At 50.6% G+C, this 14,133-nt stretch overlaps 1 protein-coding gene across 3 annotated transcripts in view; it reads right to left on the bottom strand.

Annotated features, from left to right (window-relative positions):
* The window catches only part of Slc13a3 (solute carrier family 13 member 3), a 52,606-nt gene that overhangs the window by 7,674 nt on the left and 30,799 nt on the right, over positions 1–14,133 (bottom strand). Inside the window, exons 6-10 of one of the 3 annotated variants that reach the window (XM_042694592.1) lie at positions 12,877–13,002; positions 11,097–11,192; positions 10,395–10,499; positions 7,238–7,335; positions 4,516–4,628 (exon numbers count right to left, since the gene is read on the bottom strand). In XM_042694592.1, coding sequence (XP_042550526.1) covers positions 4,516–4,628; positions 7,238–7,335; positions 10,395–10,499; positions 11,097–11,192; positions 12,877–13,002 — 538 coding nt within the window. The remainder of the gene's footprint in view (positions 1–4,515; positions 4,629–7,237; positions 7,336–10,394; positions 10,500–11,096; positions 11,193–12,876; positions 13,003–14,133) is intronic. The other 2 variants (XM_042694593.1, XM_042694594.1) reach the window with 2 other exon arrangements.

The following is a 14,133-nucleotide window of genomic DNA, read 5'->3' on the forward strand; positions in this document are numbered from 1 at the left end:
AGCAAGTGCAAGGTTCTCAGTTCAAACCCCACTGCTGACAAAAATAAGACAAAAAACATGAACCCGGTATTTATCAAATGCAACACAGTCACTATAGCAGTAATAAAGGTATTTATACTTGGAAGTGACACTGTGGCCCAAGTGGTAGAGCACTAGCCTTGAACACAAAGAGGCTCAGGGACAGCACCCTTCATATTCAATCATAAGAACTCTTGTCATGATTGATAATAACATAATATCGACATGAATGGCCGTGACGGAGGTTTTGTGGGCCCAGGCATCTGCTTTCATGACCTGCTGCGACTTACTCCTGTCCCCCAAAGCAAACATAGCCCACATGTGCCTGCAAAACTCCACACTGCTCCTATTTGTTGGTCTGGAACTTCTCTTGCCCAAGAGTGATGCCCAGAGCGACCACTGTCCTCCAGGGCAGGGCACAGTGTCCAGACCCTACTCTCTCCAGTGCTGTAGAATCATGGGGGGCGCTCACCCCGCTGGCTTCTCCAGAAATCACACTACTTCACTCCCTGATTTTGCTACCAAAAGTATGCATTCAACAAGCAGAGAAAAGCCTGGACTCAGCCATACTCAATGCTGCCCCCTGGTGGCACTCAGCAATGAGGCAGCTGAGCGTGTTGCTGAACAACACTGACAGAGCTGTAGGTTTAGGAGCCAGTCCCGGCAGAGTGGAATGAGTGAAATGGTAGTAGTCTGCCTTAGTCCTTGTGTCAATCCAGTGTCCCTGATCCAATGCACATTGTCTGCCAACAAAACTTCACAGGTTTTCTTCATAGTTAGTAGAGAATTGACTGCTTATTCACAACTTGATTTCATTGTGGATTTTAGACTACACATACAGATTCTGCCTAATTCTACAGCTGGGAATGTGGCTTAGTGGTAGAGTGCTTGCCTAGCATGCACGAAGCCCTAAGTTCGATCCCTTAGCACCACATAAACAGAAAAAGCTGGAAGTGGTGCTGTGGATCAAATCAGGCCCTGAGTTCAAGCCTCAGAACTGACAATAAAGAAAGAAAAAGAAAAGAAAGAAAGAAAGAAAGAAAGAAAGAAAGAAAGAAAGAAAGAGAAAGAAAGAAAGCATTTGCCTTACAACTTGGCTTAAAAGTTACTTTCAATGGGCAAGTTAGAAATGCTTAAAACATTTCACTCTAGTTTCCTTTTATAAATTTAAGGGGCTGCAGGAATTCCCTGAGGACTTGTCACAGCCCCCTCTCCTGGCTCAGAGAGATACTGCAAGGAAAATCCCAGGGCTGTGGGCTTCTCCCACCCCATCTCAGACCACAGCGTTGGTGGTGTGGGCAATTAAGAGAGGCTGGCAAGAGAGGGCAGTGGAGACTCAGGGGGTGAGCAGCCATGAGCTGCTCCAGCTTGGTTCCCAAGTGACCAGCCTCCTGCTGATGTCCCAGTGGCTGCTCAGGGTCTTAGCTTGGCCTGCTCACTGGAGGGAACTCTTGACAATTTCAGGAGACAGGAAAACCTCCAGTTTCAGGGGCTCAGTTGGGGACACCAAAGGGGCTCCATCTGCCCCTTCTCATCCCCTTAGGAATCAGAATCTCTGTTTCCTTTACCCCTTCAGAGATCGCAGGGAGAATATCCAACAAAGAAAGGCAGGTGTAAAGGTCCTGGGGTTCAAATGAGTGTTTGGCTGCAGAGCAACGAGGGGCCAATGGACTGAAGGAACATAAGGAAGGAGGGAAAGGTCATTATCAGTGCAAGGTGGGTTGGAGGGGCTGAGCTACGTGCAGCCTTGTGCCTGGCCCAGTGCATCCTGGGTTCTTGAGTTGGAATGTGCAGGTTTGTGAGCACATGGTTTTGCAAGAGGCTACCACAGAAAGGATAGCAAGGGGCCCAAGATCTAGCAAGCACTAGGACCTGCTTCCATCCTGAAGGGAGAGCCTCACATCCCAGCCTCAGCTGGAGCGGCAAAGGCTCTGCCAGGACCCTGCTCAGGGGCCAGGAAGCAGGAGCATGGGGAGCACCCTGGTGGCTCCTAGCCTGGGCCTTGCTGCCTGGGAATGGCCGGCAGCAGCTGAGGCCGGGGCCAGAGGCAGCTACCAGACAAAGGCCCTGCCGATAGGAAACCCCAGCCCAGGGCCAGGCCAAGAGCCAGACTGGCTCCCAGCATGCACAGCGCTCCCGCAGCCCAGCCCCAGGAGCACTGCCTCCTCAACCTTCTGCCATCTGACCCCCTAGGACACAGGGTCATCTCTTCCTCCAGATGCCTGCCTCAGGGCCAGGCTGGGCTAGCCACTGTGGCAGATCACACTGCACCTGACCAGCTGCTCAGGCTGCATACCTCCCTGTCATCCTAAATTCTAACTGTTCCTCTTTCCAACACCCACTCTCCAAGCAACGGGCTATGTTCCGAATTCTACATACACACTGACTCACTGACTCATCATCACACAGCCTTATGACTCCCATTTTACAGATGAGGGAAACGAGGCACAGAGTTCACGAAGCTGATAAAGATCACACAGAGGTGGAAGACGTTTCCTCAGATTCCACTGCATGGCCTCTTCAAGGCCTGGAAAACTTGTCACTTCCTCCAGAAAGTCCTCCCCAGTGCAAGAAAAATCAGACAGATCCAAGTTCCAATCCCAGCTCTGCTACCGATAACCTGTGCTACCTACGAGAGTCACTTAATCTCTCTGGGTCTTGTAATTCCTAGCATGGAGACAAAACTAAACAAAACCCCTTGTGTTCATTTGTCCTTTTGTTTTTTGAGTTCTATACCATTGTACATGGTTTTTCTGTTTTGTTTTGTTTTTGTCAGTTGTGGCCTGAACTCTGGGCCTGGGCGCTGTCCCTCAGCTCTTCAGCTCAAGGCTAGCACTCTACCACTTGAACCACAGCACAACTTCCGGCTTTTTCTGCTTATGTGGTACTGAGGAATCAAACTCAGGGCCTCATGCATGCCAGGCAAGCACTCTACCACTGAGCTACCTTCCCAGCCCCTGTACATGGGCTTTTTAATGAAAAAGATAAAGTATATTTTACAAAGAACCTTACTGCGCCATCTGCACTCCCTTTAGTGAAGCGTTGGGGTCTCCTTGCCCGGGATCGCAATCAGTAACCTCAGACCCCAGAGCGGCCTTGGCCATGGTCATAGCTTCCCCCGGGGACAGCCTGAGTGTGCAGATGTGCCCTGGACGCTGGGATGTAAGGCCTCGCCAACTCTGATCAACTAGATAATTCTCAAAGGCCTGCTCGGCTCTCAGTGGTACTTTGTGGAGTGTGGTCTGCCTCACAGAGACCCTCCCCCTCTACACTCCTCCTCTTCCCCAGGCCATGACTCCTGCTGGCAGTCATCTGGGAGTCTGTCCTGTGGATGAGGGCGGGAGGAAGCAGGTGCCTATCACACTTGGGGATACTGAGTAAGAACTTTGATCTGAAATTAACCAATGGGAACTAGAGCCCAGAGAGGCTAAAGAGCCTGCCTAAGTGCCCCAGCAGGGAATGGCAGCGCCCAGATTCGAGTTCAGGTGTGCACCCCTAGTCTAGCTGCTGGCCAGCACACACTGAACAGTGCTGTGCATGGTCACGGTATCTAAGGCTGAAACTGAAAACAGCTCCAAGGGGAACACCGTGTGGGAGGGGCTTCCGGTTTCCTTCGCTGACTGAGGTTTCCAGCACCCTGGTGGTGCAGCCCCATGCCCCCATGCATGCTGACCTCGAGCCCCAGCTCTATCACCCACCTGCAGAGGCAAGCTCTCAGCCTTGAGTTGGTTTCCTCAGCTGTATGGTGTATGGGGGCAGCCACAGTGCCTGCCACAGCAGAGTTGGTGAGTGGAAACTGGGCCGATACCTGCTCAGTGTTTCAGGCAGGGCCTGGAGCCTGGGAAGTTCCAGGTAAAATGCAGTGGTGCATTATGTGAATGCAATGGTGCATTATGCACACGTTGGGGCTGAGGACTGGCTGTCTCTGGGAGCCAGCCACCCTCACCTGCACTGGGGCACTCATTTCTTTCACGCTGCCCCAGCCCTGGCCCCGGGGCTCACAGGGGCCTCCGGAATAACATTAATAACAGCATTAAACAATGTAATTAGGTTTATCTAACACTCACACCACTGACTCTAGAGCCAGACTTGCTGGATTTGAGTCCTGACCCCCACAGCTGTGTGGCCTTCAACAGCTGACTCTACCTCTCTGTGTCTGGCTTCTTTACCTATAGAGTGGGGATAATAATGGCGGTGTCTAACTCTCAGGTTTGGTGGGGGTTTTCCTGGAATTACAATATGGGAAGTATGGTGACGGGTGCTTGGTAAGAGGCAAGAACCAGCTACTCCTCTGGGCTTATAGGCCCTTGATCAGTGTCAGCTCTGGTGTTCATGCTGAGCCCACCTCCAGCTTCTGAGGGACTAGATCAGACTTCATTCCTCACCATCTCGCCAGCATCAGTTGCCGAGGGCAGGCCCACCAGCTAGGAATTATGACTGTCCCAGTGTGACTACCAGTGTGACTAAGCTGGCCTGAAACCCGCACCCAGCTCTTACCTCACAGCCTTTGGCCATGGCGAAGCCTCCTCCCAGCAGGAGAATGATGTTCCAGGGCACGGTCTCTTGGGCCTTCTTCCAGCTCAGTAGGGGCTCCGTCTCAGTGATGGGAGCTGGGCAGAAAGAGGGGCCACTGTCCAGGGTGCGGGCACAGCGGCCCTGCACCTGCTGGGCTGGTTGTGCTCTGCATCTGCAGGTGCCACTTCAAGGGAAGGCCTCAAGTGTCATGATGGGGTGTCTACTGTTTAGAATGAGAATATTCAGGGCTCCTATAGCTTGAGAATATTCCAGAACCAGGACTTTTCCACAGGCAGGACTTTGCTTACATCTTTCAACAGCCTTTGTGCCTTGGTCTATTTTTTCTTCATTTACAAGGGAGTCTTCTCTTTATGTCTCTGTTCTGGGGGCAGGAGGAAGGAAATTTGGAAAAGTAGAAAGGAAGGGTCCTCTGACCCATGAAATTATGCCCTCGCTTTGATTTCTGCAGTGAGGCAGTGTGCAGCCTGGATGGCAAGCACAAAGTGGTCACAAAACTCCTGCCTGGCAGGAGAGGGGGTGATCTGGGATTGCCATTTGCTGTGTATGTGTGTGTGTGTGTATGTGTGTGTGTGTGTATGTGTGTGTGTGTGCATGCATGTGTGTGTGTGTGTGTGCGCACACACACACACACACACACAGTCTTCCTATAAAGTTCGATCTACACAGGGCAGCAGCCAGATCAGACATGGGGGCTTAGGACCCCAGGGCTGGGGCAGGCACAGGCCTGGTTTCTACGTTCAACTTTCATGTCCACGGGACTGGCCATCGAGGAAAGAGAGTAACATCTGCCTGCTTTCTGTGGCCTTTGCCTGTCCTGCCTGGCCGCAGGACTGAGACAGTTGCCACCCTGCGTCTGCTGTGCATCAGTGCTAGCTCGGTGGGCATCCGTGTGGGTGGTCCCTGGACTCTAAGATCTCTCACAGCAGGGGCAGGAGGCACCTCTGTGAACCCTCCCTTGGAGAGGCCCAGAGGGTCTCCTGCAGTTGCAGGAGGTCACCTGGCAAACTGGCAACACAGCTGGGGTAGTGGTCATTTAGGTCATGTCCCTCCTCCACAGCCCCCATTGATGCACTGGACATCGAGTCCCCATAGGGGACAGAGATAGGGATGGGCACCAGGGTCCCATGGGGCCAAGACCTCCCTCTAGGGAAGATCTACTCGTGAGGACATGCTGGACCATGGGTGTCCCCTCTCAGCCATGCTGGACCACGGGTGTCCCCTCTCAGCCATGCTGGACCACGGGTGTCCCCTCTCAGCCACAGCGTGGGGGACAGAGACAATGGGGCAGCTAAAGGTGCAGGTGAGGCGGGAGTACAGAGGGAGGCACTGGGCTGGGCTGGGCTGGGCTGGGCTGGGCTGGGCTGGGCTGGGCTGGGCTGGGCTGGGCTGGGCTGGGGCAGTGAGGAGCAGGCCCGAGGAAGCTGTGCAGGAGACACTAGCAGCAAGTGCCTGCGGAAGGGATCAGATATGGCAAAGCCATGAAAACATGACAAGGAAGGAGATAGGCAAAACCAGGCACTAAAATGAAGAGATCCAGAGACAAAGCCAAGAAGCCATGGTGACTCTGGAGATGAGAAGGTGATGGGGAGGGGGAGGGCTCAGCAGGGGACATGGGGGGGGGATCATCTGGAAGTAGGACAGAGACAAGAGTTGGCCATGCCACTATAGTGGCCCCCAGCCTGCAGAGGTCTCCTGGGGTCCAGCTCCCCCTTGTGGGACCTGGATCCCCACTCCTGGTACCCTGCCTGCCCTCCTGCCCCTCACCCTGTCCTCCTCCTGGAATCCTGCGCCCCCTCCTGGCTCCCAGCTGTACTGGAGTAGCTTTAGGAACACCTGCCTCCTTCTGGGTTCTCAAGCCTCACCTGCTGAATTTTCTATAATGTTTTATTTAATCAATAGAAAGTTGATAGATTATGATCTCTGTTTCAAGCTTCTTTACCCAGAGCTCCTGGCTGTCTCAGGCAAAGGCCAGTGTAGCCTGGACCTGGGGGTGGGGCCTGCCCCACCTTCCAGGGAGCCTCTGCTTGGAGCCTGTGGGGTCCTCAGTGCAACCTGAAGGTGGCCTTCAGGTGCACAGTGACTTTCAAGAACTGCCTTTGAAGCCTGGGACCCCTGGGACCCCAGCACTTGCGCTTCCCTATAAACCCAGCACGGGGATTTGCTGCCAGGCCCCTCGGCAGTAGAACTGCAGTTCCCACACTGGGCCAGGGGGTCCCCAGGGCTTGTGTAAGGGCCACACACTGAAGTCTGTGGGGCTTTGTGGGCTAAGAGGCAAGAACAGAGGCCATTGTCTACGTACTTACATAACTGAAGACAGTTCCCACACATTCCTTGAGAAAACGCATAACTATTCATGGGTACTGAAACCTGAAGTTCACAAAACAATTATGTGTTGGGAGCTATGTGTCTTTGGATTTCTTTCCCTTTTTCCCCCCAACTATTTGAAAATGTAAAAACCATTCAGCGCTCCTGGGTTGTACAAAAACAGTTGCTGGATCTGACCTGGGAACGGTCGCTGCTCACACCTGCCTTAGATTGTCGCCTCAGGCAGCCTGAAGTCCCTGGAGGAGGTCACAACTTAGCTCAGGGGACAAGCAGGCCACGTGGTTGGCACGGCCAGGCCTCTCAAGACTGCAGACTCCCACATCCCACTTCTCTCCAAGACCCTCTGCGGCCACCATACCTTTGAAGTCAAACCACCACTTGAGCGAAGGCCTCTGGGACGGGAAGAAGAATAAGATGATGACAATGGTCACGCCGGTGACTGCGTCGGAAATGAACCTACAACAACAAAGCCCCAAACATGAGGCCCTGGCTCTCAGCAGGCCATGCACCATCTGGCAGGTCTGCCAAGGAAACTTTGTGCCAGGGAATTATGCCCACTGGGAAGGGCACAGTGGGAGGCTGGGCTGCCAGCCACTGGCCTGCACCGGGCCCACCATGGAGCTCCCTCCCGACGTGTTTTGATGCTGCTGCTGAGCCTGTGCTAGGCCAAGGACCTTGGAGGAGGCCTGGAGCAAATGGAGGAATCTGAAACCCATGGGGTATCAGAGTCCGTGAAGTCTTCCCAGCCTCCCTCACTTAGACTCCTGTTCGGTGTCCCAAATGTGCTGGTCCAGCCAATACTTGAGATGGAACTGTGGTTTTCTGGCTCTGAGTTCAATGAGGGCCAGAGTCTATTGCTCACAAAGCTCCTTTGGCTGCAGGTTTGGGAAGAAGAGTTGGAAAGGCTGCCCTGCCTCCCTCCAGCAGGAGAAATGCAAAGCAGAACACCAGTGCTGCTCCGCTCAGCTGCCAACAGGCTGTCAAAGCAGCTTTGGTGAGAGAGACAAGCGTGGCATACGGGGTCACACACTGGTACTGGGAGAATGGAGTTCCCTCAGGAGGGAAGCTGGTGCCCCAATTCAAAATTTTCCATGTGAAGACTCTGTGATTCAATTACTCTCCCAGGAACAACCCTTGGGAAAGAATCAGATTGTCCCACAGAGTGGGATTTCGTGTGTGTGTGTGTGTGTGTGTGTGTGTGTGTGTGTGTGTGTCAGTCCTGGGGCTTGAACTCAGGGCCTTGTTGCTGTCCCTGAGCTTTTTTTTGTTCAAGGCTAGGGCTCTACCACTTGAGATACACCTCCACTTCTGGCTTTTGGGTCATTTATTGGAGATTCTTATCTAATCTTACTTTTAATATGGCTATACTTATCTCATAAACTTTCTTTTGGGGGCTTCGAATCATGATCCTCAGATCTCAGCCTCCTGCATAGCTAGGATTACAGGCGTAAGCCACTGGCACCTGGCTCCTTTCACTTTTTAATATGACTGTTTAATTCTTTTAGCTGGGTGTGGTGATGTATGCCTGTGATCCCAGCTCAACCAGAGGCAGAGGTTGAAGGATTACCAATTGAGGCTTGCCCAGAACAAAACAACAACAACCTACCTACCTAAAAAACAATTATAGCAAAATGAAAGGGCTGGGGTGATGGTTCAGGAGGTAAAGCACCTGCCTAGCAATCAGGAGGCCCTAAGTTCAAATCCCAATACTGTGGCTCCTCTCAAAACAATGCCCATCCAGGAATGATTCTACATTGTGACCATGCTATGGTCAGGACTATGTATCTGTGGGAACTTACAGTACCTTTGAGATGGTGTGCTTATTGCCTGTAGTTATACTTCTATAAAACACATGACTGGGCTGGGAAGGTGGCTCAGTGGTAGGGTGCTTGCCTTGCATGCAGAGGCCCTGGGTTCGATTCCCCAGCACCACATAAGCAGAAAAAAAAAAAAGCCGGAAGTGGCACTGTGGCTTAAGTGGTAGAGTGCTAGCCTTGAGCTGAAGAGCTGAGGGACAGTGCCCAGGCCCAGAGTTCAGGCCCCAGGACCGGACCCCCCCCCAAAAAAAATGACAGGTAAAAGAAACCCTGCTGAGGTACAAGATTTCTTAACAGAAATGTGATCACACTAATTATATTATTTGTAGTCTGCTTTTTAAATTTTCTAATAGCCAAGGTTATGCACACTCACCAAAAATTCAAATGATGTTAAACTGAAAAAGTAGAAATAACTGTCTTTTCTCTGTGCTGTTGGGCTCCTGGAGATCAGGCTCAATATGCACACGCATGTTTATACACACACACGTGTGTGTGTGCATGGGACAAGAGTAGTATAATATAATCATGGACAGCCTGCTATTTCCAACCTCATTCCTTTTATTTTCCATTACTGAGGTTTGAACTTCGCTTGTTCGGATCTCTCGCTTGCTCATCTCTTGTTCATCGTTGGTGTTCTACCATTTGATCCATACTTCTAGCCCAGCTTTTTCTTGGTTATTTTGGAGACCGAGTCTCATTCATGTTTCTACCTGGGTTAGCTTTCAGCTATGAGCCGCTAGATCTTAGCTTCCTGAGTAGTTAGGATTGCACTTGACACTTTATTTCTTCTGTAAGTACTTAATAGAGACTATGCAATAAGAGCATTTCATAGTGAGGAATCAACTCATTCCCTACAGGTCTGTATTCCCTACAGGGCTGTGACTAATGCTGCAGATAAAACCTTGCCTTTAAAAAGCAAGTTGTATTTCAATGTCATTGCATAAGTATTCATACTATTTTACAGATGAGGAAACGGAGGCTTGGAGAGGTAAAGTGACTGCCGTTCCCAGGTTCCCAGGCCTCAGATAAAAGAACAAAGATCTTGTGGGAAGGCCCTTCCCTCTCCTTCCACCACCTGTCCTTCCAGCTTGCCAGGCCGCCGGACTTCCTTCTGTCCTCCAGACTTGCTCAGTCTCTTCCTGCCTCAGGCTGCAGTAGATATTCTAAGAGTAACTCCACTCACTGCCTTTACCTCTGCCTTTCCTGACTTCTGGTTCTTTCTAGAACTTTCCAATGTCAATGCCCTACCTCAATATGTTATAATGTAAATGGTTTGCTTCTTCTTCACAGCATGCAATCAAATGTTTCCACTTCTGTCTGTGTCCCTGTCACCCAATGGGACTCCACATCACAGTCCTCCCAAAGGAAGGGAGCAGGGGAGGAGGGTGAGTAGAGGAAGAGATGGAAAGAAAGAAGCGTTGTCCACAGTTGGGCAGCTGTTATGGGACAGAGCTAGAATCAGATCCAGTTCTGTCTGATTCCCAAGGCAGAGCTCCTGCCACTTCGCAAACCTTATGTGCTATGCAAACCTCAACACCTCTCAGAGGGCAATGAAGCCAGAATGACATGGTGACATGGTGACATGGTGTGAGGTAAAAGCCAACCTAGGGCTCCCAGCTGCGCCATCCCTCCAGCTCCACAGGCCCACCCTAGACCCCTTCCTGCAGAGCTCCATCCCAGAGGTCCCCAGAATCTCACCCAGGGGTGAAGAAGCTGGCCCAGCCAGGGATGAACTTCGGATCCCGGGAGAAGAGGAGGACGGCGAATGCACAGAACAGTATAAACACGGCCTGCTCTGCAAACCTATATCAAGAGCGGGTGGGTTTGGCAAACATGGTCTCAGGCAGGCAGCACTCTGAGAATAGACAGCAGGTCATTCATTCTCAAAGGAGTCCCAGGGTAAGGGACAGACAGACATGGAGAGAGGGGTAAAAAGACAGAACCCCCCCGCATCATACCCCCTTCACAGACTGGGGAGGGAGGGGGTCCCAGAGCAAGTTAGCACCCTGCCCAAAGCCAGATGGGAGGTGTTGGCAGATCGGCCATGAGAGGCTAGCTGAAGCCTAGCTATCTCACCCAGTGGGAGGTGCACATTAATCAAAGCCCTAGAAGGCAGAGACAGTGCCAGCAGGATTCTGGGAAAGGTGCCTAGGTGGGGAGGGAGCAGATTCTCACCCAGAGCTTTGTGGCCTTCCTGGTGGCCACCCCAGCACCAGGGCAGGGCCGCTGCTCTGTGCTGGGAAACTGCCACCCTCCCTCCCCAGGCGGTGGTCCTAATGCTTCCCCAGGGATGGGACACAGCCAGGACAAGGCTGAAGTAGCTCCCGGACAATCCCCCTGACAATCGAACACATCCTCTCCCCATTCCCTCCCCGCCTCCCCCACCAGACAGCCACGTACTTGGTGGGCCCCAAGTTCTGGAATTCTTCCTGAATCACAGCTCTGGCCTTGTCTTCCGCATGAGTTTGTAGCTCCGATTTCTTCTTCCTCCAGCCCCTGAAACAGAAAGACAGCATTTAGGAATGGTGACTGCGGGTGGCGAGCATGGTGACCTTCTTGCCCACTGCCTATCCCCACTAACCACACCCCAGTGGCCACTTGGACTCCCTGCCATTTGCCGTCCATTCCTACAAGTGTGGCCCCCATCTAGAGCACAGCTGACCTTTAAAAAGTGAATTGTAAGTCATTATGACACCCAGGCTTATGGATGGAACAGCCCACAAATAAGCAGACGAAACCAGTGGAACAAAATGGAAAGCCTAGAAACTCAACTGCCTCACAAATGGGGAGTTTTACTGATGAAAAAGTTGGCATCTCAGATTGGTGAAGCTAAACAGGCCATTTAGTAATGCTGTTGGACACACAGAGCATTGGAAGGGGGCTGAGTGTCCAGGGGTAACCCCATTCCTCAGTGACCCATTTGACATGAGTACCAAGATCATATAATGGGAAGGGGTCCTCTCATATGGCATTCGGCAACCTGGATATCCATGGGCAAAAAGGAGGACTTTGGACTCCTTCCTCCTCCTGTAGACAGAACTTAAAATGAATTAAAGATCTGAAGATAAGAGCTAAAAACTGTAGAGATGTTAGAAGAAAACAGAGGGGTAATTAAGATTAAGCACCAGTCTCTTAGACACCAAAAAGAATAAGCAACCAAACACAGAGAAACGGGACTTCATGAAAATTGAAGTTGCATGTTCCAGTAAATGGTGTTAGGATTACTAACAGGCAGGAAGGGTAGACACTTGTGACCAGAACAAAGTTCCACCCAAGCTTCCTACTGTACCCCAACTCCAAGAGAATCCCAGGTAGTGAAGAGATTTAAATGTAATATATATACTACAAGAAAACACAGGACTGTTTGTATAACTGTCTGGAAATCTTTTCTAAACTGTAATAGAAACTTCTGAAAAATAGAAACTTCTCAAAAATTCTAAAAAGAATTCTAAAAAGAAAAAGCACAAGAAATCCAATCAAAAGCCGAGCGCCAGTGGCTCACACCTGTAATCCTAGCTACTCAGGAGGCTGAGATCTGAGGATCACAGTTCAAAGCCAGCCTGGGCAGAAAAGTCTGTGAGACTCTTATCTCCAATAAACCACAAGAAAACCAGAAGTGGCGCTGTGGCTCAAGCGGTAGCGCACTTGCCTTGATCTGAAGAGCCCAGGGACAGTGTCCAAGCCCAGAGTTCAAGCCCTACAACTGACCAAAAAAAAAAAAAAAAAAAATCCAATCAAAAAACAAATAAGCTGGGTGCTGGTGGCTAATGCCTGTAATACTAGCTACTCAGGAGGCTGAGATCTGAAGATTGAGGGGCAGGCCCAGGCAGGCTCCAATTAACCATGATAAAACCAGAAGTGGCACTGTGGCTCAAGTGGTAGAATGCTTGCCTTGAGCTGAAGAGCTTAAGGACAGCATCCAGGCCCAGAGTTCAAGTCCCACAATCAACAATAACAAAAAAGACAAATCAGGAAAATACTGACATTGCATATTGAGGAATAAGTAATGTTTTCTAATATAAAGAATAGCAATGCTTACTCATGCTCTCCATTTACCAGGTTTCAGATTTCCTTAATATTTTCACTACCCACAGGGAGCCAAAAGCAGGTGGTGGTCCAGGGTGCTGGGAAGCTTGGGGCTGTCTCCCTGCAGCTTCCCCAAGAAGGTGACATGAAATACCTTAAGCGAATCCCCACATACAGGAAGGTGATCCAGAGCCAGCCCACTAGCAGGAACAGCACCATGAGCGGGAAGGCGAAAATGAACCAGGAGCCGAAGTTGACCACGTCACACTGAGGAAAGAAGCTGCAGAAGAACAGGGGTGAGGGGAACCTGCTGGACCCACAGCCCTACCCAAGGTCCACAGGGTCCAGAGGGGTGTGGGAGGGCCCTGGGAGGCATGGGAACAGCCTGTTCCTCTGCTCCAGACACAGGAAGCACTGCCTCTCTGGTGGAACTCTAGGTTCTGACTGGCGCTGCCTGTGTCCTGCAGGCCAGTGAAGCAGGTAGGTCCAAGTATGGTGAACCAACTGCAGGGCTCGGCTGGCACTGGCACTGTGGTAACTGTGCAAGAGGACGTTCAGCCGAGTCAGACCTGGGCTTCGTTTGGCATGACATGATGTTTACATGCTGGTCATTTGGTTAAATGTTCTTCGGGAATGTTTTTAGCCAAACAAAACACTCGGTGCGGTCCAACCTCTGCCCTCCTCTTCTGTCCTCACAGAGCCTAGGCAGAGGCTACGGCAAGCAGCGGTGTCCTCAGATCTTTCTGCTAGTGCTCATCCTCTGTTTGTTGGTAGATAGATGTCATCAAACCTGAGGGGACTGAGGGCAGACACACCCATGCCGGGGATGCCTGCTGCCTCTTTACCTCAACCATGTGTTCTGGAGAGGAAGTTGGCAAAATGCACAGATCCTTATAAATGTGTGTACCTCTTTATGCAGGAACTCTGCTGCTAAAATATATCTTTTAAAAATCTAGAAGATATGTGGCAGATTGGAAAGAAAGAAAAAAATGTTACAAGATGATATGATAAAAGTAGATAGAATTTTAAAAAGTAAAAAAAAAGCAGATAGAAACAAACTCACTCTCAGGCATTTCTAAGTGAAGAAACAAAAATATGGATTTAATGCCTAGTAATATGCAAAATACTAATAAATAATGAGGTAGAGATTTTCTAAAGTGAGTAACTATGCTTGTGTGATTAAAGAGAAATTTTAAATTGTAGTGGATATGTGGCCAGTCATACAATTCATAACAGCAAAATAGTAATAAAATGAAAACAATCATAAACTGGGCATGGTGGCATGGGCCTGTAATGCCAGCACTCACGAGGCTGGGGAGGAGGATCCAGAATTTGAGGTTAGCCTGGACTACACAGTGAGACTCTGTCATAAACAGAAAAGAAAAATGGGCTGGGAAAGTGGCTCAGTGGT

Source organism: Dipodomys spectabilis, unplaced genomic scaffold (assembly GCF_019054845.1).
Source record: "Dipodomys spectabilis isolate Male_0828 unplaced genomic scaffold, ASM1905484v1 ptg000175l, whole genome shotgun sequence".
Lineage (NCBI taxonomy): Eukaryota > Metazoa > Chordata > Mammalia > Rodentia > Heteromyidae > Dipodomys > Dipodomys spectabilis.